Source organism: Choristoneura fumiferana, chromosome 27, assembly GCF_025370935.1.
Source record: "Choristoneura fumiferana chromosome 27, NRCan_CFum_1, whole genome shotgun sequence".
In the NCBI taxonomy this organism is placed as follows: Eukaryota; Metazoa; Arthropoda; class Insecta; order Lepidoptera; family Tortricidae; genus Choristoneura; species Choristoneura fumiferana.
Window position 1 is genome coordinate 5,743,090 of NC_133498.1, and position 25,142 is coordinate 5,768,231.

A 25,142-nucleotide genomic window follows, 5' to 3' on the forward strand; every position below is an offset into this window, starting at 1 on the left:
CGTTGTATGTTTTATTGCATATCTTTGGCGCCATTCCAACCTTCAAAGATGTCTTATAAAATATGGTCAATATGGGTTTCAATTAAAGCTAGTGGTTCCGCTCATAAGAGTATGATCACATGAAACAAGTAGCCAATGTTTAGCGAAGAAATACAATACCCTATTGAGCTTTATGCCGGATTCTTCTCAACAGAAGTTTTTCCGAACCCGTGGTAGATTTTTTGACATTCATAAGTGCTTGTTATAGCCTAAATTGAAAATTACTGCAGAGGTCATGAAGTAAGGGTTTGATGGACGAGTTTGGAGTAGAGTCGTAGACGAGGCCGGATAAAACAAGTCCAGCAATCCCTGTTCTGGCCGAGGCTTGTATAGTGCTTTTCTCAAACAATGTGAGGAAATATTCCATCCATCCATCCATCCATAATAATAATAATAATAATAATAAATCTTTATTGTTCAAAACACATGTATAATTACAATATGAACCCTGGAGACTGTGGTAGTTTTCACTGTGTTACAGTCTCCAGTAGATACCATTATCATGAACATAGTTTCATTGTTAAGAACAGACTATCAATTTGGAAAAAAAAAAGAAGGCCATTAGGACAAAATAACCATCACCACCACTTGTCCATACATGCATCGCATCGCAATATCGCAAATGCTTACAGAGTCTAGTGGTGGTTGGCTGTTTGTAATTTTTCCTTTGTCAGTTAATGTTAGTAAGCGAATTTAAAAAGTTAGAGCAGCGGACAATAATGGATTTTCATACATTCTTTATGGCCTAGGCCAAGAAGTTATGTAGGGAGCCATAAATGAGAAACTTCACGTCTGCATTTCGTGACATTAACGCATACATTTCCGAGCATGTTTGAGAAAAGACATTTCATCAGGCTTTGACTGAATAATTAAGTTCGAAATTGAATTTATGGTGATTTAAAAAAAAACCATATACCTATCTGTCTATGTATCTCTTTCTCAGGCAACAAACTCTTGCCTGTTTTCCACCGTCGTATAACAAAAGAAAACTTTCATCGTCAAATCTTAAATTGACCTGCTTCAACGAAATAAAAGGACTTCATCATAAAACATGCATATGTTTGGAAATGCCATGCGTTTATTGTACGTGAGTTTGTCCACTATATCGAGATGCATCGTTTATCATAATATCTATTCTGACGCAGCTGGGCATAAAATAAATAATATGTCGTCTACATACAACCAAAGACAAAGATTCAGTACTGATTCTTATGCTACTGTGTGTAGGTTAGGTACTTACCTACTTGTCAATCGTAAATTAGCTAGTTTCTAATACGGTATAATTGACTTTTTTATTTATGTTATAAATAATAAGCCGAGTTTAGACTTGCAAGAAAAATCGTGCAAGTTGCATTACATTGCGGCGCTCGATTGACCACTACAAACTCTTTGGCTTTACGGCCTCGCAATGTAATGCAACTTGCACGATTTTTCTTGCAAGTCTAAACTCTCGGTTATAGCCTTGTTAATGCATGTTGTCGAACGGAAAAACAATTTTTAGGCTACTTTTACATATAACAGAATTGCAAACGTTTGAAATTCATGATGAGACAAGAGTAAGACATAGTTGCATGTGACGTCACACTCAAGTTACATCATACTGCTGCACAGAGAAAAGCGTTTTAGAAAGAGATATAGATTTTTCAAAAAATCACTATACATTTTTTTTTCTTCGCTAAGCATCATTGGCTGCTTATCGATATTTTCATTATAATATATGGATATGGCAAATCCTTGAATTGTCAAATACTATTTTGGCTATTTGTTTGTCTGAAAGCAACAAACTGTCTTGTTAGACGCAGTCTTGTTGTGTTGTTGTTGTCTTTGAACGAAGTATAATATTTACGTATAATTCCAGATATGGGGCGATCTGCGCGAGGGCATCGAGCAAGTGTACAAGAGACAGCACATGGTGAAGACCAGATATATGGATTTGTATACGTATCCTTTTCTACCGCTATGTAGCCCACTATATAGCCATGCTGTCTAACGAAGCTCTATGCAATTAAATAGAACCGGATAGCTCGCGTCTTAAACCGAGCTTAGCTCGAGTGTTTCGGGTTAATTCGTAGCCCTTCTTCCCGGAGCAATGCGATTCGGCGGCTGCGCAACACGTACACTGTGCGCAGAGCGGTGACGCGCAGAGTAAAAAAAAAAGTAAAGACTAGAAGGTGCAAAGAAAATATTCTTCTTTTTAAATATAAGTACACTAATTAAAAAAAAAATATGATTGGTTTTTTGGAATCTTTTTGTATTTTTTATTTCAATTCCAAATTTTTACTTTTACGGTCATCCCGTAAAACCGACATTGAAAATACAAACTGAAATATAGATGCACAGAAAAAACAGAAAAATAAGACCATCACTGGGAATCGAACCCAGGTCCTCGGTAATCCGTACCGCGTGCTATACCGCTACACCACTGATGGTCACCACTGGTGGTTTCCCAGTGATGGTCTTATTTTGACCATCAGTGGTGTAGCGGTATAGCACGCGGTACGGATTACCGAGGACCTGGGTTCGATTCCCAGTGATGGTCTTATTTTTCTGTTTTTTCTGTGCATCTATATTTCAGTTTGTATTTTCAATTTAAAAAAAAAAACTAAAAATTTTAAAAGTTTCGATAACACTCGATATTTTAATATTTTTCTGTGATTCTATATTTTATTGAGTATATTTGAGAAGAAAAATCTGACAATGCGACAAATGTTCAGGGTTCTTGCAAAATACCAATCTTTTTCTCCGTACTTCAATTTTTCCTCTGGCAACCCCAACTATTAAACGTATATTTCCTTAATAGTACACAGTCATGTGTACAACTACTGTACGTCGGTGCACCAGCAGAGCTTCGGCAGTTCGTCCAGCTCGCGAATCAGCCCGGCTAACGCCACGCGTAGTAGCTATGCTGGGAAGAAACAGGTATGTTAAAATCTTACCTTTAGGGGCTGTTTCACCATCCATTGATTAGTGTTAACTGGCGGTTAGGTGTGATGCCGTCTTTATTTGTTTCGTTCGAATAGACGGAGACGGCATCACATTTAACCGTCGGTTAATGCTAATCAATGGATGGTGAAACAGCCCCTTAATATCTATATATTTGTATCTGAAACGGCTCTAAAGGTGCGGCCTCATGTAGCCGCTTGACGCTCGTTTCCAGCGACAAATCTGGTCACGTGACTCTATTTTGAATTTTCCGTAACTCAAATTTCCATCAGCGCTGGGGTGTTTATTAACGCTTCAGCATTATGCTGAGCCAATGTCCGATTCACACCGCAATGAGCCAATGACACATAAAGGGTGTAACGAAATAAAACTGACAAATTCAATTGACAAAAATCCAATCTAATAACTAAAAAAAATAATAATAATAGAAAATAGCAACATTCAAGAAGGATTATATTTAGTTTTTATTTTGATTACTGTACTTTTTGCACTCGCGATACGGCTTCTTCCTAACGTCTTCAATATCAGCTTTTACCGAGCTTCTTTTGACCTTCTTGGCTGCAGCATTCCACTTCCTACGGAAGTCGTCGATGTTTTTGGCAACTTGACCTGTCTTTATTAAGATGCCTTTGACTTGAGCTTTTTGTGCTCGATTGGACGGCACTGCGGGACGTTTAGTGGGTTCAGTTCCTTGGGTACAAAATCAATGTTGTGATCCTTAAGGAATTTTATGGTGCCCTTTGTGTTGTGAGCTGGGGCGAGATCAGGCCCGAACATTGCAGGACAGTTGTGCTTTCTAATAAAAGGCAGCAGTCGCTTCTTCAGGCATTCTTTAATATAAATTTCTCTGTTTACCGTACCTTTTGTGACAAAAATTGAGCTTTTGTCGCCACATTCGCAGATTGTCTGCCATACTAGAAACTTTTCGTCGAATTTTCCAAGTCTAACAGTGGCTTCCGAGTCAGAAAGAGTTTCTTCTTTATTTGCCGTGTAAAATTGTGGAGCGGGTAGCGTGGAAAAATCAGCTTTTGTATAAGTTTCATCGTCGATTATGAAATGCGATTGCTTTGTGCGTAGAAAATCGTATAGTTTTCGAGCCCAACTTTTTATTGCTGAACGCTGTTTTTCCGTAACTTTAGCTTTCTTGAATTTCTTACGCGTCTGCATACCCGCTCTCCTCTTAGCTTTTTGCACCATAGTCGCATTTATGCCGCAATTTGTCGCGATATCTCTGACGGGCATGCTTCGATTTCGCCTAATACAGTTTATTATCTTTTTATCAAGTCTAGGGTCACTTGCTCCTTGAGGTCTGCCACTTCGGGTCTGCTCTTCAAGAGACAATGAACTAAGATAGTTTTTCTGATTTCTTAACCTCCTTTAGTGGCAGTGGTATAAATAGAAGAAATCGGTGGGAATGAAATATAAAAAATAACAGTGTTTTTTTCGAAAGTGAAGAGGTTTATCTTCCAGCGATAAAGCTCAACATTTTCAGCTTTGTTGCTATATGTCACGTGACCAGATTTATCGCTGCAAACGAGCGTCGAGCGGCTACATGTGGTTGTACAGTCAAGAGCAAAGATATCGACACAGGCAAAGTTGCAAAAATATATATAAACGGCCTTAATGTTAAGTCCATAAAGTCGTGTATACATATTTTTGCAACTTTGGCCGTGTCGATATCTTTGCCCTTGACTGTACCTTAACGATTTCATTGAAGTATTCAGGGGCACAAGAGAAAATACGTGTCCGATATTATTATAATAATGTAACTGACGGCAGTGGCGCAGCGCGCCCTCTTGTTTAGGTTTCAAAAACTAAGATGTCATCATTGTAGAAAGGGATTCCCCGATTTCGTCATAATATAAGTGATAGAAAATTTCGTGCTTATTATTATCTAGTTTTTTTATTATGGAACACAAAATTGCCCCCCTCCCCTCCACTACGCTATGCCACTGACTGAACGGACTAATTAGAATGTTTTAGAGAACTGGCCCATCACATTGCGATGTATTTTCGTTCATAGTTTTTTGTGAAAAATATTCGCTTCGGTCGCAACAGCAATTGCTGGCTCTGAAAACAAATACTCGACCAGCAATCGCCTACTTCCAGGGTTAGGCACTAATGTACTATTAAGCCGTGGTGGCTTTAGTAGCCGTGGTGGCCTTGTGGTTTGACCTATCGCCTACTGATGTGCCAAAGGAAACTTTCCAAAATTGCGGAACATTTCATATAGGAAAATTTCGGAAACTTCTCACAATTTTGTGTGGGGATTGAAACCTTCCTTTTCTTAAATTGAAATTTCCTATATTTCTTATGAAAGTTTCCGGAAATTTCCGAGAACTTTCCGCAACTTGCATGCACATCAGTAGTCGTGGGTTCAAACTCCGGCTCACACCTCGAGTTTTTGAAAATTCATGTGTGGTATTACATTTGAAATTTACCACGAGCTTTGCGGTGAAGGAAAACATTGTGAGGAACCCTGCGAAGCAAGCCCTGTTGTTCTGAGAGGAGGCCTGTGCCCAGCAGTGGGGCGTATATAGGCTGGGATGGTACTATTAGGCTCCATTTCCACCATGAACCATTAGAAACGCTTCATCTACCTCGCCTCGCTGCGCTCAGCTGTTTCCACCAGAGGTGTGCTGTGCGAGGATAGCTAAATGAAGTGTTTCTATTGGTTCACGAAATACACATTCCTCGCAACGCATCCACGCACATCTTTGGTGTAAACGCCCTACCGACTTTACTATTCTTTCCAGGGTGGACAGGTGTCGGGCGGCGCGCAGCTGGTCGGCTTGGAACTGTACAAGCGTCTACGGGAATTTCTGAGGAATTACCTCATCAACTTGTTAAAGGTACACAATTGCTTCAGCCATCACTAGAAACCGGATCATATGCAACACTAAGGGGCTGTTTCACCATCCATTGATTAGTGTTAACTGGCGGTTAGGTGTGATGCCGTCTCTATTTGTTTTGTTCGAATAGACGGAGACGGCATCACATTTAACCGTCGGTTAACGCTAATCAATGGATGGTGAAACGGCCCCTAACTGTTGCCGTACGCGTAGAATTCGTTTATAGCTATCTCGCCGGAACTATGCAATTTTAAAATAAAAACTATCCTATGTCCTTCCTCGAGGCACGAATTATCTGTATACTGAATTTCATCTAAATCGGATCAGCGGTTTAGACGAGAAAAGGTAACAAACAAACAGACTTACAAACATTCGCATATCGTCATTCATTGTCATGTGAAAACCTCGTAAGCAACATTAAAAAAAAAGTTTTATTCTAGTCTGCATTTAAAAAAAAATACAATTTTTTTTTCTACTTACTAGGTTTTCACATGGCATAAACAAAAATATTAACACGTCAAAACATTCTTCACATCTGTATCACCACCTAAAGGCTTGTACACTTCTAATAGATACTTTTTTCCAACAGAACGTAGCAGACCTAATGGGCGAGGACGTGCTAGCATTCTACACGGTGCAGTGGGAGGAGTACCAGTTCAGTTCCCGGGTGCTCAACGGGGTCTGCGCGTACCTCAACCGGCACTGGGTCAAGCGCGAGTGCGAGGAAGGACGGAAGGTAACAAAAAACACCAGTTATCAAAATGTAAATATTTATTCGCTTTTTGCAAAAACATATTTTACATTACACATAGACAATTTGGAGTAGTAATAATAATAAAAAGTACCTAGTCTTAGAAAAAGTATTGTACGCAACGTTGTATAAGTAAGTCTAAATAAGCTCGTGGTGTCTTCTTACGATGTTCGCTACGCTCACATCGTAACTCACGCCACTCGCCTTTTTTGACCCCTTTTATACAACTTGCATAAAATACTATATGCATAATCGTGGTAAACCCGAAAAAGTTCGGTTTACATGTTACAATTACTTCCAGGGTATTTACGAGATCTACCAACTGGCATTAGTGACGTGGCGCGACAACTTGTTCAAGTTTCTGAACAAGCAAGTCACCAATGCTGTGCTGAAACTGATCGAGCGGGAACGCAACGGCGAGACTATTAACACCCGCCTCGTGTCCGGGGTGAGTTTGACAGCTAGGTACCTAGTCCGTGGCGTAACTATCGTAGGGCACCAGGGCCCCCGAGCTCAGGGGTCCCTGTAACCCAAGCTTTGAAAAGAGAAGAGCATAAAAGAAAAAGAGAAAAAAATAAACTTGTGAGCAGGCTCGAGCTATTTTTATTAAAAATGTTTTTGAAGGCCAATATAAGTTCAAGCAACGTGGAAAGAGGGGGTGAGGGCCCGATTCTTTCTCTATGCACCGGGACCCAGCTACGCCACTGTATGTAGTACCTGCAATCCCAAGTAGCACACACTTAGAAAAGTTAAGCCGTGGTGGCCTAGTGGCTTGACCTATTGCATCAAGCAGAGGATCGTGGGTTCGAGCCCGAGCCGAGCGTGGGTGTGCGAAATTACATTCGAAATTTACCATGAGCTTTACGCCGAAGGCAAACATCGTGAAGGAACCTGCACACACCGGCGAAGCAATTCAATGGTGTGTGCGAGGTTCCCAATCCGCACTGGGTCCGCGCGGGAACTACGGCCCAAGCGCTCTCATCCTGTTCTTTTTTTTTTGCTGACTGTACTTGCATTGTCAGCTGGACTACATTTCCGTGCCAAATTTCAAGTCAATGCCATTAACCATTAAGGAGTTCCCTCCTGCGGAGACCTTAGCTGGACCACCAGGATGTCACTGCCAGATCTTTGTGTTGTAACCTGATTTACATAAGTAAGTATGCCAAATAACAAGTCGATGTGACCACTGGAAGTAGGTTAAATTAAGTTTTCAAGATTTGATCCAAATTAAATAAATAAGGCAAGCTAAATAAAAGCTTGTAAAAACCGTTTAAAAACCCCTGACTTTATCATTTCAAAGTTCAATGTGTCAAAGATGGCTGAAGCGATTCTAGCGAAACATAGTTAAGAGTCACCACAAGGAAACTCGCTTTCACGTAAAAAAGCACGCTTGTAAAAGAAACACCCCTTTTTGCACCGGCGGTTAAAAAGCTGCTGCCCAAAGTGCCCCGAGTAATTTTGTAGCGCTCGATCAGAATTTCGTATCGTGCCGTTCCTCTCACTCGTAATAAATATAAGCGTCAGCGGGGGACGGCAAGATACGATGTTCGAATTTTGCACTTCATATCATCATTTCATTTTGCAGGTGGTAGGACCTTGTGCAAGGTCCGCCCGGATAGCTACCACCATCTTGCTCGCTAATCCTGCCGTGAAGCAGCAGTAATTGCACTGTTGTGTTTCGGCGTGGAGAGTAAGACAGCCGGTGAAATTACTGGCACTTGAGGTATCCCATCTTAGGCCTCTAGGTTGGCAACGCGTCTGCAATACCCCTGGTGTTGCAGATGCTTATGGGTGGTGGTGATCTCTTACCGTCAGGAGACCCACTTGCTCGTTCGCCATCCAGTCGTATAAAAAAAAAACTTCGTTTTTTTAGCATTAAATAAAGGGTAAACGAGTCTTTTTTGAAAAACGTTTTTGAAAAAAAAAACAGTCCGTATTACTTAGATACCAAGAGAATGTGAATGATCATAATGTCCTTGCAAATTGTTACATATTTTCTGTCACTTATTCTTCAATAAAGTCAAAATCGCTTACCTTCTTTCTAATGGTAAAAAAACGAAGTATAGTATAGGACCAGTATAAATTGACGCGGATGTGTGATAAGGGAATTTAATAAAGCCGATTTTTTTTGACCGTCTACAACATCTGTAAATCGGTTTGTTTTAAGTGTTATTTTCAATTTTCAGGTCATCAACTGCTACGTAGCCCTAGGTCTGAATGAAGAGGACCCCAGCGCCCGCGGCCAGAACCTGACCGTGTACAAAGACACCTTCGAGGCGGTGTTCCTCGAGGACACGGAACGGTTCTACACCAGGGAGAGCACCGATTTTCTTCGGAACAACCCGGTTACTGAGTACATGATCAAGGTAAGAACTTGCTTACAAATCATGCATTAGAATTGGGTAGTGTCTAACCAAAAGTTGCCTGGAAAAGATCGCTCTTAAGCGATAAGGCCGTCTATTGATTTGTTTCTGTGTACGCAGAAAGTAAACAATAGACGGGTGTGGTGTACAATAAAACGTCAATGTGTTGTACAAGTCAACGCACGTAAACAGAGCTCTGGGTGGCTAGTGGAGGGGATACGTTTGCGCATCTGTCAACTAACAAGCCAATGGCGTGACGGCCGCGCGCGCGCTCCTACGCCCCCTCCCGCGTCCCCCACTGCCCGCCCCCAATTTGGTCCATATTTCGCTCAGTGCGCAAGTATATCGCCAGGAGCTCTTTTTACGTGCGTTGATTTGTATTGTTTTTGTTGCTTGGATAAAATAAATATTATTCAACTAGCCGTTCCAGTATAATTCATTTATGGCTATCCCGCGGACTAGCCTATTCTGATGATAGCTCGCATTAGAGTGCGAAACCCGTAGTGCTTAGTGCAGTGGTAGCCGGAATCTAGTTGTCCACAAAGACATCTTCAAGGTGATTCCTGGAACGATACCTTACATGGTCGACCAACTTTAAAAGCAATCCAGTCCCTCTAAATCTCCCTTTCCTTGTCATTCAGGCAGAGCAGCGTCTGCAAGAAGAGCAGCGGCGCGTGCAAGTGTACCTGCACGAGACGACCACCGAGCGTCTCGCCAAGACTTGCGACCGCGTGCTCATTGAGAAGCATCTGGAGATATTCCACGCCGAATTCCAGGTGAGTCCGTATCCGGTTCGGGGGACCATTATCCGGTTCGAAGGACCATTATCGGGTTCGAAGGACCATTATCCGGTTCGAAGGACCATTATCGGGTTCGAAGGACAATTATCCGTTTCGAAGGACCACATCAGGTTCAAAGTAGTTAAATAAGAGTGAATAGGTAGGTTGTTACTGAACCAGTGAGTTTTGGCCTCACCTACACTTAACATCAAGTGAGATAGGGGTCAATCACGATCAGTTATATGTAAAAAAAAAATGTACCAGTAATATGTATGTGTCAGATTAGCATATTCATCTCATTGATTTATTTTATTTTGTTCTGTTTACAAGATAAATGTTACCTGTATTTTAGGCATAATTAATTATATTTAGTACCAAGTACAGTCACCAGCATTAATATCTGCCACAGCGGAGCGTGCAAGAATATCTGACACGTCCTTCCGGTCTTAGAAATAGAGACGTATCAGATATTTATGCACGCTTGTTGTGTCAGATATTGGTGCTGGTGACTGTACCTTCTGAACAATTTGCAGGATTTACGATATTTGTCTTGAGAATATAAATAATTTGAAGAATCATTTGTCACTGGATGGGAGAACGATGCATTCGGCCGAAGACCCATATACGCAAATAACCTATAAAACCTTCATCTTTTATTCCAGAAACTTCTTGACGGCGAGAAAAACACCGATCTCGGCCGGATGTACAGTCTTCTGGCGCGCATACCGGATGGGCTTTGCGAGCTGCGGCGTTTGCTAGAGCAACACATACACGCGCAGGGTTTACACGCGGTCGACAAGTGCGGCGAGCCGGCGCACACGGTCTGTTATACTTTATTGACGAAAAAACCGGCCAAGAGCGTGTCGGACACGCCCAGGATACGGTTCCGTAGCCATTACGAAAAAATCTAATATTTTTCTAAGTATTTCGTACTGTGTGCGGTATCTTCCAAGCTTAGGTATATTTTATACCTTAGGCTGCTATATTTACTCTTAAACTGCTAATCATTCTCAAGCAATCTTAGCCGCTATAATTTTCCTTGTAAATTTTTCCACCCATTAATTTAGATTTTAGAGGGGAGGACGCTCGATTTTAATGAAAATTTGCACTTTAAAGTTGAATATTTCGCAAATAGATCACTGAATAGAAAAAGTCTTAGCCACCCCCAATGGTTTTAAAAGACCTATCCAACGATACCCCACACTATAGGGTTAGTCGAAAAAAAATACCCTACTAAATTCTATGGGAAGTACCCTGATTTTTTTTATTATTTTTATTTTGACACTGTCGGCGTGACTGATGTATATTCATGCCAAATTACAGCTTTCTAGTACTAACGGTCCCTGAGCGTACCCGCGGGCAGACAGACAGACGGACAGACATGGCGAAACTATAAGGGTTCCTAGATGATTACGAAACCCTAAAAAGACATTTTAGTGACCCTTTTATCGGAATACTTTGTCGACAATAAGTAACACTATGTTGACACATGGGTGACATTACAGATACAAAGTGGCACTTTGCTGCGACATTGCTGCCACAGTGCTGATATTTTGTTAGCACCATGTACGAGTTGACGCACTCAGTCCAATACATTTTTCTATAAGTATAACATAACACATCTTAAATAACAACATTAATTTGTTTACACTGTTGCTGTTTAATATCCCCGCAATCGAAATGAGTGTATAACTTGTTCATAAAACCCAAATAAGCTCGACTGAACTATTAACTCTCGCCTGCAGCTCGGGTAAAATAGCGCGTTTTTTAAGTACCAATTCATTGTTCAACTTATCGTTATTCGAATTCCGTCTGTATTTTCAGGACCCGAAAGTCTACGTGTCGACGATTCTCGAGGTGCACAAGAAATACAATGCGCTAGTGCTCGTCGCTTTCAACAACGACTCTGGCTTCGTGGCCGCCCTGGACAAGGCTTGCGGACGGTTCATAAACAGTAAGTTCATCAATATCATTGTTATTAGTATCGTCGTCGTCATTGCCACTCTTGTTGTCGTCATTGTCACTCTTGTCATTAACAGTAAGTTTATCATTGGCATCATTGTCATTGTTATTATTATGATCATCGTCATTGCCACTCTTGTTATCATTATTGTCGCTCTTGTCATTTTCATCTGAAGTGTCAGTTCACTGTCAATAAGTTTATCATAATATTCATCATCATTTGCAGCGTTATCGCTACAAATAGCTGCGTTATAGAAATACTAGCTTTTGCCCGCGGCTCCGCCCGCGTGGTATTCGGTTATCGCGCGCTGTTCTCTCGGGAACTGCATTTTACCGGATAAAAATTAGCCTATGTCACTTTCGGGCCCATAAACTATCTCTATGCCAAAAATCACGTCGATCCGATCGTTTGCACCGTACATCCTCTCACTCTCGTAATTAATATTATATGATCATATTGATGTCGATCATTATGAAGATATATTGGTGATTCATTTATTTTTATTTCTGGTCCTATACTGCGCAGGACAAAATTCGAGCTTCGTATTCCAGAAGTAAAAACAAATTAATCACCAATATATGTCACAGATGTCTATGACTACTGTGCATATGTTTAAAATTAAATAGTTATGTTCAATATATACACATAATACAAATATAGGATATACAAATTATGTATTTGTATTTTTATAGGTAAAATTCAGATGGTGAACCTTTTTTTTTTTTTTCAGGCAACGCAGTGACCCGCGCCGCCAACTCTTCGTCCAAGAGTCCCGAGCTGCTGGCCAAGTACTGCGATCTGCTGCTCAAGAAGTCCAGCAAGAACCCCGAAGAGGCGGAGCTGGAAGACACACTCAACCAAGTGGTGAGCTCATAGTAAAAGGAAACTGTTTAGGAAGAACTAGTGACGTCCGCGACACCGTCTCCGAGGCTATTATCGCTTCCATAAACTAAAACAATTACTTTGCTTCACCCTTTGCTCAAGTTTATACGAGAAATGTGTGTTCAAGCAGTTCCTACACCTCCACACTGTAAGAACGCACACAAATATCACACAACATCGGGTAGCATGGTGAACGGTTATGTTGCTCAAACCATGAGCTCTGGTTGAGTTCGAAACGCGTCAGTGTAGTGTGGTGGTGGTGATAGTTGGTTTTGTGTGATTTGTGTGTGTTCTTATAGTATGGAGATGGAGGAGCTGCATGAACACACATTGCTTGCATAAACGTAGCTATCATAAGGTCGCGGGTGAGCAAAGTAATTGTTTTTGTTTATTGATTTCGACCTCCGCAAGGTAACGCCTGATTCAATAAATTACTATTGCCTCGTCCGTTTCCGTATTTTTATCTCACCAATGCTGTTATTGATCGCATTCGCCATCTCTTTCTATTCTCGTCTTACATTGTGTGATAGAAAGAGCTGGTGAAAAACGACTTGGAACATGCTACCGTGAGACCCATTCATAGTGAAATAAAGTCTGATAACTCACGTCTTAAATCGAGTTTAGCTTGACATGTTTTGGGCTAATCCGTAGCCCTTCCTACCGGAGCACACGGCACGGCAGCTGTCAAACGCGCATTGCTCCACCGCTATGCTCGACGAAACATATCGAGCTTTTACATGGCAAAAAATAGTGCCGTGTAATTTTTTATATTTTTTCTCAAAAATGTCCGTAAAAGTTGACATTATTATTACATATCAGAGGGGAGCTGGCGCTGCCAAGGGCGTAGTCAGCGGTGTCGGCAATTTTAGAAAATATTAGTTTTTCTTTTGCAAATATACAATTTTACTCGCAAATGTGATGAAAAATATTGTATGTCACACAGGCGGTACTAGAATTACGAACATCGACTCATTAAAGCCCTCATTCTTCGACTTCGGGCTTCTAATACACTCTGGTTCGTAATTCCTTATTTACCGCCCCTAAGACACAATACTACTATTTAATATTATTTTTTCCAGATGGTCGTGTTCAAGTACATAGAAGACAAAGATGTTTTCCAGAAGTTCTACAGCAAGATGCTAGCCAAACGACTTGTACAGCACATGTCGGCTAGTGATGACGCCGAAGTGAGTATTAACATAACCACCAAAACGTTGGAAAACCCCCGACTTTTTCACTTCAAAGTTTAATCTCACAAATGGCTGAATCGACTTTGATGAAACATGTCTAATTGTCTAAGAACCATCGCTAGAAACCCTGCTTACAAATAAAAAACCGCATTCAAATCGGTTCACCGGTTTAAGAGCTACGGAGCCACAAACAGACAGACAGACACACATAGCGGTCAAACTTATATTATAACACCCCTCTTTTTGCGTCGCGGGTTAAAAAAAAGGGTTATTGTGGCTCCATCAGTACCACCTTACAGTCATAGAATTTAAACTAAGAATAAATAAATATCATAATAAATAAATATCATGGGACACTTGACACCATTGGCCTAGTCCCAAACTAAGCAAAGCTTGTACTATGGATACTAGGCAGGTTAAACATACTTATATAGATAAATATCTGACCCGGCCGGGAGTCGAACCCGGGACCTCAAGCTTCGAAGTCAGGTTCTCTTACCACTTGGCCATCCGGTCGTCAAATATGGAAATATAGTGAAGTTTGAATTGAGTATTGATAGAGTTTAGCAAGCTACCAATAAAACAGTAAGATTTCTGTAACACTATTGAATATATTTAGCTGGTAGTTCTATTTACTTGACATACCCAACTGACATAACAGAAAATCATCTAAACAAACCATAGATGAAACTAAATACTACAAACCTCTTTCATGTAAATTACAATCCTAACAAATATACCTTTTTTTCAGGCATCAATGATCTCAAAACTAAAGCAGGCATGTGGCTTCGAATACACAAGCAAGTTGCAAAGGATGTTCCAGGTACGTTTTATACCCTTTGACTCCCTTCTTTCTCAACCCTTTTCACATCTTAGACCTTTGAATGAGTAATTCTTGTTTGCAATCGGACTGAACAATCTAATGTATTATAATATGTATTACTTGTGAGATACATTATCATTTCATGCGATGGCCAAGTCAATCTATTTATTTAAAATATAAAATATTTTTAATATTGATATGGTCACTATAAAATGTTGTTAGGTTAGCTAATAAGGGACGTATAATTTAAGACAGAAGGACCCTTAAGTAGGGACTGAATAAATTAACCGACTTGGCATTACATGGATCTCACAACTTTTTACGGTAGAATACAGTTTGATTAATTCGAGTTAACACTTGACAGATGGGCGTGCCTTCAGTCAATTTTCAACTTTGACGTCATACAAATAAAGCCATTTCTAGTATACCGCTACCCACGTTTACAGATTATGTAAAAACTATTTTATTTGTATGAAAATTGACTGAAGGCACGCCCATCTGTCAAGTGTTAACGCCAAGTAATCGTACTGTAACTTAGTTGCGAGACTTGTTTTTTTTACAAGTTATATTTTTTGATGGCATTTTTATTCCTATGAATGTATCGCACCTTAATCTCAGTTTCATTACATTTTAGTATTTTTTGCAACTGAGAAATATTTTTCCATATAAAAGTTTGGGACACTTGATTTACTGCAAATGACCCGGTTAGGTTTTTAGGTGTTGATAGACTTGATCAGTGATGGGCGAACCTTCTTGATAGGGGGCCAAAAAGTGACAGATATTTTAGAGGAGGGCCAGAATTAAACAAAATAATGATTTTTTTCATCACCTCACCTCTAATCGGTGCTACACGGCTAGTCTAGCTGACTCCTTTATTTACCTGTGCATCTATGTATTACTTATTCTATTTTATATTAAGTACAGGGCGATCAAAACAATATTATTTATCGCGGGCCATATGGGTAGGTACTATTAATTTCGAAAGTATGTCGGCGGGCCGTACTTTGCCCATCACTGGACTTGATTATTTAGGTTTTTTACTGTTCCTAGGACATCGGAGTTTCAAAGGACCTAAACGAGAACTTCCGTAAGCACATGGCGAACAGTTCGGAGCCGTCGCTCCACATCGACTTCAGCATCCAGGTGCTGTCCTCGGGCTCCTGGCCCTTCCAGCAGTCTTCGTCCTTCCAGCTGCCGACAGAGGTGAGTTTTACGGCTCCGTAGTCAAAATGGCAAAAACGGAACCCTTATAATTTCGCCATGTCTGTCTGTCCGGGTTCTCTATTTTATTTGCCAAACTGTATCATTTCCCAGCTCACGATTTTCTATGAAACCATGTTTGTTTCGGAACTTTCATAAAACAAACCTAACCTAACCAACTGTGCTCTATAAAAGCGTAAGAAAATACACTGAGTTTTTTTTGTTTGTTTCGAAGATAATTGAGAGTTGGGAAATGAAACAGTTGGCAAATGAAAATAATTCTGCGAAAAGGCAGAACCCGGTCTGTCTGACCGTCCGTCCGTCTGATCTGACAATGTGGTTTTGCTGTTCGTTTCTTTTTAAGAGACTGCATAATAAATAAGGGTCTCCCCAGACCTATCGACGTGGAATCGGTTTTAGCGGATCAGAAAACTCTTTATGTCCACGCAATAAGAGCGAAAAAGGCGTTGATCGGCTCGGCCGACGCGAATCGAGGTTTACCGACGGGAAGACGTCTTTTCTCAAACATGACATGAAACATTGACGTTGTGTTACAAGTAATAGGCCGGGAAGTATCGCGATGCAGGCGCTGCGGCTCGCCTGCCTGCGCGCGGTCACTCGAGCGGCCTGCAAAGAGATCTCATACAAATTTCCCGGCCGCTAGCCGGCAGTGCGACCGTCTTTTGTTTCAACGCGCGCTCTGCGACACGGCGCACGCCCGCCGCCAGCATCACCGCCCGCAGCCGCCGCGCCAGCAGCCACACAACACGGTGACGACACTAGCGTCCCATTTTTTTTTTTATTTTATTTCATGTCATGTTTGAGAAAAGCACTATACAAGCCTCGGCAGGAACATGGGGTTGCCGGCTTCGCATCCCTATCTATATCTGCTTGGCCGGCAACCCCCTACTTCCCGGCCTCTACAGTAATGTATTATTATCGCTCTTATTGTAGCGTTGTTTGGTCGGCTAAAGCCAATTCCGCGTCGATAGATGTGGGGACACCCTTAGACACAAACTGCAGCGCAAAGCAATACGTCTTGCTCATCCGTGTTAAACGACTGAAGATTCAAGATGAACACGTTCGTGTGCAAATGTGCTCCACTGTACGTTTACAAAAGTTATAGGTAGTGTACCAGAGTTGAGTTCACGCACACGAGAACATGTCAAAGTCAAAATCAAAAAATCATTGACTTTGACTTTGAAACTTTGGTGGAATCCAACCGTTTATGTGTCTGTCCGTCAGTTGGAGCGCTCGGTGCATCGGTTCACGACGTTCTACTCATCGCAGCACTCCGGCCGTAAACTGAACTGGCTGTATAACATGAGCAAAGGGGAGCTCGTCACCAACTGCTTTAAGAACAGGTAACAAAAAAAAAAAATAATTAAACTTTAACGTAAACTGTACCTACTTGAACTGTGTTAAATTTTCTGTGTATATATATTTTTAAGGGGAATTTTTTTTCTTCAGTTTAAAAAGCGTCTTACACCAGAATCTGGCTGATGTAAGGAACTAGATACTCTATTTGTTCTAACATGATTCAAATGACACATGATGATTATGTAACTTTGTGAGGTGGTAACTAATTTTTTATTTTTTCCGACAGAGATCATATAATGCTTAAAAAAATGAAATCACATTAAAATTGCTGATTGTTTGAATTTGAACTCAAATTTGCTAACAAATTGTTACTGCGTAGGCATCGTACTATATTAACTTACTTTCTTTAATGAAAGCCTTTACAATGTTGTTTCAACAGTCCGTAATTGCTAGAGGTGAGGGTTATCGGTAAAAATAAAAGCGGCAAAATAAACGAAATTATTATTACTATTAGTTATTATTAATTTGCAAGATTGTTCGTCAGAGTCGGAAAGTGACACTCCAAGTGTTCATCATTCATCCCAGCCTATATAAGTCCCACTGCTGGGCACAGGCCTCCTCTCAGAACAAGAGGGCTTGGGCCATAGTTCCCACGCGGGCCCAGTGCGGATTGGGAACTTCACACACACCATTGAATTGCTTCGCAGGTTTGTGCAGGTTTCCTCAAGATGTTTTCCTTCACCGCAAAGCTCGTGGTAAATTTCAAATGTAATTCCGCACATTAATTTCGAAAAACTCGGAGGTGCGAGCCTCCAAGTGTTGAATAAAATTATATTTTGAAATTCAAATAAGACCAACTTATAATGCTGTTGCCACTTTTAGCACTAGTGTAAATGCAAATATATCGATAGTTTGCGTAACAGTAGGATGGACTCTAGTTACGTCAGTTTGGCATCTGTCATTTGAATCATGTTAGAAAAAATAGAATATAATTAGAAGGTGTATGTAACACAACCGAAAATACAAACTGAGACATGGATGCACAGAAAAACCAGAAAAAGAGACCAGCGCTGGTAATCGAACCCAGGTCCTCAGCAATCCGTGCTGCGTGCTAACCCACCGCTGGACAGGAATCTAGAGACGAATTTTTCCTATGCATACATATCTCAGGTTGCTTATTTCTACTACGCTACTTAAGCAGCAGCACTAGCGACATCGTTTCTTCGAGAGACGTCACATTCTTTAAAAAAAAAGCAAATAAAAAACAAATAACAAAAAAAACACGTAAAAGTAAGTTGAAATAAAAAATACAAAAATACTCCAAAAAACCAATCATAGTATGTAACACAAATAAATAAAATTAATTATGCCCTTAGACGTTACACGCAAAAAAAGGTCCTTGGGGTTTTTTTTTCAGGGGGTTGCAACCAAGTTAGCCTGCATGTTACGACACTGAATACATAATATGTCCTGTTACAGATACACGCTACAAGCGAGCACATTCCAGATGGCAGTGTTGCTGCAATACAACGAGAACACTGCGTGGAGTGTACGTCAGTTGGAACACCACACCGGCATCAAAGGAGACTTCCTCATACAGGTAACTAACTAATACTAGCTGTGCGCCCCGACTTCGCACGGGCGTGGTCCACCAAGAGACCGCTACAGCCAGACTTTCGTTATTGTGTAAACTGAAAGCCTGAAAGATGCCTCAAATATTTTCCACTTCTCATGCTCGTAAAGTTCGTGTTTATGCTGGATCTAGGCGTCATAAAATTACTTTTTCACACCTCTCCTTCAGAATAGTAACTTTTTCTCCCTGACGAGAGGGAGCAGGAACCCTCCTTTGGGCAGTCGAGTAAAAAATATAGTCATCGTAAAAAATTAGTCGAGTAATAATATTTTGAAAATTGTACCCGTGCGGAGCCGGGGCGGGGCGCTGGTATTTAGATATGTTATGTATTTGTATGTTATGTATGATTCTCTGACTCAATTTTTACAAGCTTTTATTTAGCGTGTTCTGTTTGTTTATTTATTTGAATCAAATCTTGGTATTTAAATTTGATCCACTTCTAGTGGCAGGATTCAAGGATTGACTTGAAATTTGGCACACTTAGGGGCTGTTTCACCATCCATTGATTAGTGTTAACTCACGGTTAAATGTGATGCCGTCTCCGTCTATTCGAACAAAACAAATAGAGACGGCATCACATTTAACCGTCAGTTAACACTAATCAATGGATGGTGAAACAGGCCCTTAATTGTGCAAATCTGGTGACAACAATCTAGTAGTGATATCCGGGCCAATCAACTTTTTTACCGACACTAATCTGTCCGCGACATTTTTCAAACAATTGCAGATTTTTGTAAGTAAACATGTTTTCCGTAATTTTAATATATGGTGTATATGAATATGCCATCCTACGTAAGTTCAACCTATTAAACCGTTGAAATATCTTGTTGGAAGTACGATTTTGGTAACACCAGAGACAATTTTTGGTAACGCAGGAGACGCCCAAAGTGTCGGTAAAATAGTTATTGGCCCATCCCGGTGTTCCATTCAGGATCCTCTTCGCAGGACGGAACTCCTCAACGGTTAATGGAATCGACTTGAAATTTCGTATGGTAATGTAGTTTAGATGACAATGCAAGTACAGTCACCAAAAAGTGCAGTCAGCAAAAAAGCTTGGATTTTTTTTAAACAAAAACTTATTTTTGTCCACAGGTCCTTCAAATCCTGTTGAAGGCCAAACTCCTGGTGTGCCAGGAAGATGAATCGGAACTGACTGAGTCGTCCATGGTTGAACTCTATTTAGGTTATAAAAAGTAAGTAGTCCAATGTGTGGCAATGAACAGGCCATGTAGCACGGAGAACATAACGTTGGGCCGAAAAGTTCTCGAATTTACACGGCGATTCGGCAAGGGTAGGTCGTCCACTAAAGAGATGGACGGATGACCTGGTAAAAGCCGCGAGCTCACGGTGCATGCTGGGTGCTTCCAACTCAAGCTGGAGGTCCATAGAAGTGACCTATGTCCAACAGTGGACGTCCTACGGTTGATATGATGATGATGATGATAAAATCTTATTAGTAAACATTTATTACAATATTGCTGTCTAGTTTTCTTGCAATTGATGTGAAAAGCAGAATGTATGCATTCGAGTATTATGTGCCAAAATAAGCTTTCCAATATTGCGGAATTTTTCATATAGGAAAGTTTCCGAAACTTATCCCAATTTTGTATGGGGATTGAATTGACTTTCCGTGTCTTAAATTTCCAGGAATTTCCGAGAACTTTACCATTTTTTTCCGCAACTACCACATCTGTTGGTAGTTTTATGCCCTTGTTGAGTAACTTATATACTACTCAAAAGAATATAAGGGCTACTTGAATTATACCGGTAAAATGAAACCAAAAATATGTTTTCGTTTTCAATTGAATATATTTAATTGAATGAAAAGTATTTGAATGTGTATTAATAAAACCAATTTTAGACAAGGAATGTTATAAAGAATTATATTTATTAGTGTTTTCGTTTCACCCATAAAATTCACGTGGCCCTTATTTTCTTTTGAGCAGTATATATTTAGCGATACAAAATGTGGCCCACTTTACATACAAAATTACTGTATACATTTGAGGGCCAGATATTTTGCCGCTCACTAAGTATAGTACTTAATTTAGGCCTTCCAGAAATTTAATGAAGTCTAAATTAAAATTATTGATACAGCTTTTATAATCTGGGAGAGCGATATGTTTTTTTTTTAAATGACAATGCAAGTAAAAATAAATATTTCCTACTATTTTTTACAGTAAAAAACTGCGTGTTAACATCAATATCCCGCTGAAGACAGAACTTAAAGTTGAACAGGAGGCCACCCACAAACACATTGAGGAGGACCGCAAGATGCTTATACAGGTAAAAACGGCTTACTAATATTGAGGGTAGAGACTTTTATCTTCTTTTCTCAATAGGGAATATTAAGCGGGTCACACACTACGCAGATACGATAATATTTTATCTGCGTATAATAACTTAATGATCTGAAACTATCGCACACTACGCAGATACGATAATATACGAGACGATACATTCAGTCTAAATCTTTCAAACTGAGTAGACTTGTTTTTTGGTGCGGATTGTTTATACAGGATGTTTTCGTGTTTATCTCTTCTAGATTTACTCGCGTGCAGCGGGCCTCTCACATCCACCTGTATCTGCAGATAAAATACTATACCATATTATATCTGCAGACATTATACACAGATCAATTTATATACGCAGATAATACCTTTGCCATCTTTCGATATATGTCGGTGCCCACAGATACTTCACGATAAAATATAAGTAATCTGCGCTGTGTGTTAGCTCATTGAATTGTATAGGGAGCGATATTGACAGATATGCGTTCAGATACAGATATCTTATCGTATCTGCTTAGTGTGTGACACGCTTTACGAAAAACTGCGCAGGGGGCGACACTAGCACAAACTGTAATCAAACCGCCATGACAACGTCAGATCTCTTTGTATGTAGTTGGTCGCCATCACGGATCATGTCATGACATTTATTTAGTAACAAAATAACATGATATTTACATCGAATGTAAGGATAGAGCTATATTTCCAAATATTTGATTGAAATTGTAAGATATTGTGGCTTGCTACAGACATTTAATAGTAGATTATTGTCGTGGCATGGAAATAGGCAATTGCTGACTGAGTATGAGTATTTTTTCCACCGAAAGCACCACAAGCTGTTTCAGACCCAATAAAAAAAGTCCGGAGTTCCAACAAAATCCGTGAAGTCGCCAAGCGGTCACAGCGGAAGACCAGCGTTGGCCTACACGGTCAACACTATGCTGAGCTGGGGACCGCTTCGCGATTTCGCATATTGTTTTATTTTTATTATGTTTTATAAACTTAATGTCCGAAGAGCGAATAAAATATTTCTATTTCTAAAAAAATAACTGACACCGGCCATTTGTTGACTATACGAGTACGACTTGTGCCAACATATCCATGGCCGCTTTAACTTTTTAAAACTTTGAGACTCGACAATAATGGAATTTGTATGCGACATTAATGTCGAGCTAGCGAGTCTTTTTTAACTTTTTAATTTTTCGCCGACCATAAACTATATGCACTTCGTCTTCTGATATGTAAAGAATTATGACAACTTACGGACTTATGACTATGACATAAAAAAATCTGTTTAGTATTCAGTGAGGTAGTTGAGAAAGCAGCAAGATAAATACGAAGTTCTCCGATAAAATCCGATGTCAAAACATTCACTACATAATGTACTATTGTCTTCGTTCAGGCGGCTATCGTGAGGATAATGAAGACCCGGAAGACCTTGAAGCATCAGCACCTCGTAGTGGAGGTTCTTAACCAGCTGTCCTCGCGGTTCAAGCCGCGCGTGCCCGTCATAAAGGTAGGTGATTTATTTATTTTAAGAACACATACAGTCATATATTAATGAGTGTACAAGATGATGATGATGATGATGGTGATGGTGATGATTGTAGGCGGTGATCTACCTATAACAGCCCTTATAGCGTCCGTCTTCGGCCATAGGCCTCCTCTCTACTTTTCCAGTCTTTGCCACTCGCACCCATTTTACTCCAGCTTGTTGCCGGATATCGTCTGTCCATCTTTTTGGTGGTCGTCCTCTACCGCGGGTGTTAGCACGGGGTCTCCACGTCAGTTGTGTTCTAGGATGGCTTACATTGATTGCTGTATTTAATTTGTACGAAAAAAGGAAAATCTAGACTCCATTATTTTTAAAAGTCGCTGAACTAATGTTGTTCAGTTTGACGAGGACGATCTATGTTTTAATTATTTGCTCGTATTACAGGCCACAGCCGGTATAGGCTGGGATGATGATGATGACTGCGATGATACTTATAGTATATGATAATGATGATGGTCATAATTGTTGATGGTGATACTGCGGTGATACATACTTGTAGATGATGACAACCATGATCGTTGGCTGTGATATACGTATATCTACTTCATGATTATGATTATTGGCTATGGTGATGGATGATGATGATGGTGATGTAGATAAAGATTATAGTAAATTAAGGCATTTGTTAAAAAATACTTTTATTGTTCACAGAAATGCATCGATATCCTGATAGAGAAAGAATATTTGGAACGCACCGAGGGTGAAAAGGACACCTATAGCTACTTGGCGTGATCTATCTCGCTCGCACCTAACCAATGTATATGAATTAATAAATATAACAATATAATGTACAGACTATTTTATTTTATTCCGTACTTACCTCAAGGTTAGGATTTTTCAACCACTTTCGCCCAGTTTTTGCCAGTTCCATGTTGGCACGTATACTCCAGCAACTTCAGCATTTTGTAAGTCGTAAATGGGGGTGAAGTGTTGTTGCCGCGTTTACAAAATCTTGCAAGTTTTGTTTATAAATTTAAAATATCTTAGTGTTCACTGTTATCGAATAATGAACCGCGGAAATGAGGGCAATCGTTTTTTGTCTCACTAGATGGCGCACTGTTGCGTGAGGTTTTTAAGTATGGCTTTCAAAGTCTGTTATTACGGGCGTGAAAACAAAGTTTAGATTAAAACAATATTTAATACACCTTAAAACCGTACCATAAAAATATCGAGCATGCCACAGTGTTGCATAGTCCCCGTTTGTTCGGAAAAAGGGGGACAAAGGTTTCCGAAAGGCAAAACTGTCTCAAAACACAGACACATTACCCCGGAACGCATATTTGCCATAATTAATTTCAGATATTGCAAAATACTCACAAATTATTCTAATTATAATTAAACCTGCGTAGCTCACCCAAAAACTATGAGATTTGACATGTCCGAGACCTCACGCTACACTAGCGCCTCTAGCGGCGATTCATACGCGATAGCCTCATTACAACAGGATTTCGACATTCACTCATTCATTTCATTCGTTCTCCTTTTATGTAATCAGCGGCCTTATTGTCTAACGTTGCTGACGCACGTGATCGCAATCAAATGACAGTTTTTGTATCCAAATCTGTCATTTGATTGCAATCGCGAGAGTCAAAATCGTTAGGCAATACGGCCTCAGTTCTTTATGTAGCTGCGTGTGTAATCAGTAATAATTCACTTCAACTCTCGTGGCACTACCTATAGCATCGGTTAAGTATTCGTCCATATACCAAATACGGTTTACTAATGTTTTGGCGAAATTTATTTAGCAAATTATTAACTCCCAAACTATTTATCCAATATTTTTATTTAGGCGAAATTTCATTTCCCAACTCAACATTTCGCACTGACATCATTTCCCAAGTAATGATTTGATAAAAGATTATTATGCAAATTATTACCTGGGATTTTTTTAAGATGTCAGTTGTGTTTTCGTCAAATGCGTTGATTGGCATTCCTTCATTTAGCAAGCAAACAAGCAAGCAAGCCAATGATTTTTTTTCGTTCTGTTACAAAAAAAAACCTAACATCGAAGGCTAAAGCGGAAGCTTCGCTCCCGCCTTAGCCTTCTGAACCTATTAACCTATCCAAGTCGCTTCTGCCTAGTCTCGTCTTGCTCGCTCGCTTCGCTCGCTCACCGCCACATAATTTAACATTTATTCTTTTTATTATATATCATGACTGATATACCTACCTTATATGTAAAAATTGGCTAAATTTTATCTGACTATTTGTTATTTGCCTTAGCCAATCATTTGCTACATAATTGTTTGCCACATAAAAGTGTGATGAAGTAAAATTTTGCAATATAAAAATGTTGCGAAATAAGAAAAATGCGAAGCAAAGTTATGCCAAGGATTGGTTTGCCAAATGAAACTTCGGCGAAAGGTTGGTTGCTAAGTGAAATTTGGCGAAAAATATTTCGCCGAAAAGGCAGTAGGTACACCACCAAATACAGGCTGTTTAAACGTCATAATATGTACGAATATTTATTAAGACTGAAACACCTGACTACACAATAAGATTAATAGTAGGTCTGTATGAATAATCGGATTTTACAAAGATTATTTTCATAGCTACTCTTA

General features: G+C 40.0%; 1 protein-coding gene across 2 annotated transcripts in view; it reads left to right on the forward strand.

Moving 5' to 3' along the window:
- Positions 1–23,372, forward strand: part of Cul1 (cullin 1) — a 32,728-nt gene extending 9,356 nt beyond the window's left edge. For both annotated transcript variants that reach the window (XM_074108941.1, XM_074108943.1), the window contains exons 3-21: positions 1,898–1,980; positions 2,847–2,958; positions 5,739–5,834; positions 6,424–6,570; positions 6,887–7,033; positions 8,772–8,951; positions 9,590–9,724; positions 10,390–10,548; positions 11,552–11,681; positions 12,421–12,554; positions 13,652–13,759; positions 14,514–14,585; positions 15,636–15,788; positions 17,031–17,149; positions 18,585–18,705; positions 19,831–19,931; positions 20,919–21,024; positions 22,429–22,542; positions 23,233–23,372. In XM_074108941.1, coding sequence (XP_073965042.1) covers positions 1,898–1,980; positions 2,847–2,958; positions 5,739–5,834; positions 6,424–6,570; positions 6,887–7,033; positions 8,772–8,951; positions 9,590–9,724; positions 10,390–10,548; positions 11,552–11,681; positions 12,421–12,554; positions 13,652–13,759; positions 14,514–14,585; positions 15,636–15,788; positions 17,031–17,149; positions 18,585–18,705; positions 19,831–19,931; positions 20,919–21,024; positions 22,429–22,542; positions 23,233–23,313 — 2,298 coding nt within the window. In that variant the 3' untranslated portion in view covers positions 23,314–23,372. The remainder of the gene's footprint in view (positions 1–1,897; positions 1,981–2,846; positions 2,959–5,738; positions 5,835–6,423; positions 6,571–6,886; positions 7,034–8,771; positions 8,952–9,589; positions 9,725–10,389; positions 10,549–11,551; positions 11,682–12,420; positions 12,555–13,651; positions 13,760–14,513; positions 14,586–15,635; positions 15,789–17,030; positions 17,150–18,584; positions 18,706–19,830; positions 19,932–20,918; positions 21,025–22,428; positions 22,543–23,232) is intronic.
- The last annotated feature ends 1,770 nt before the right edge of the window (positions 23,373–25,142 follow it).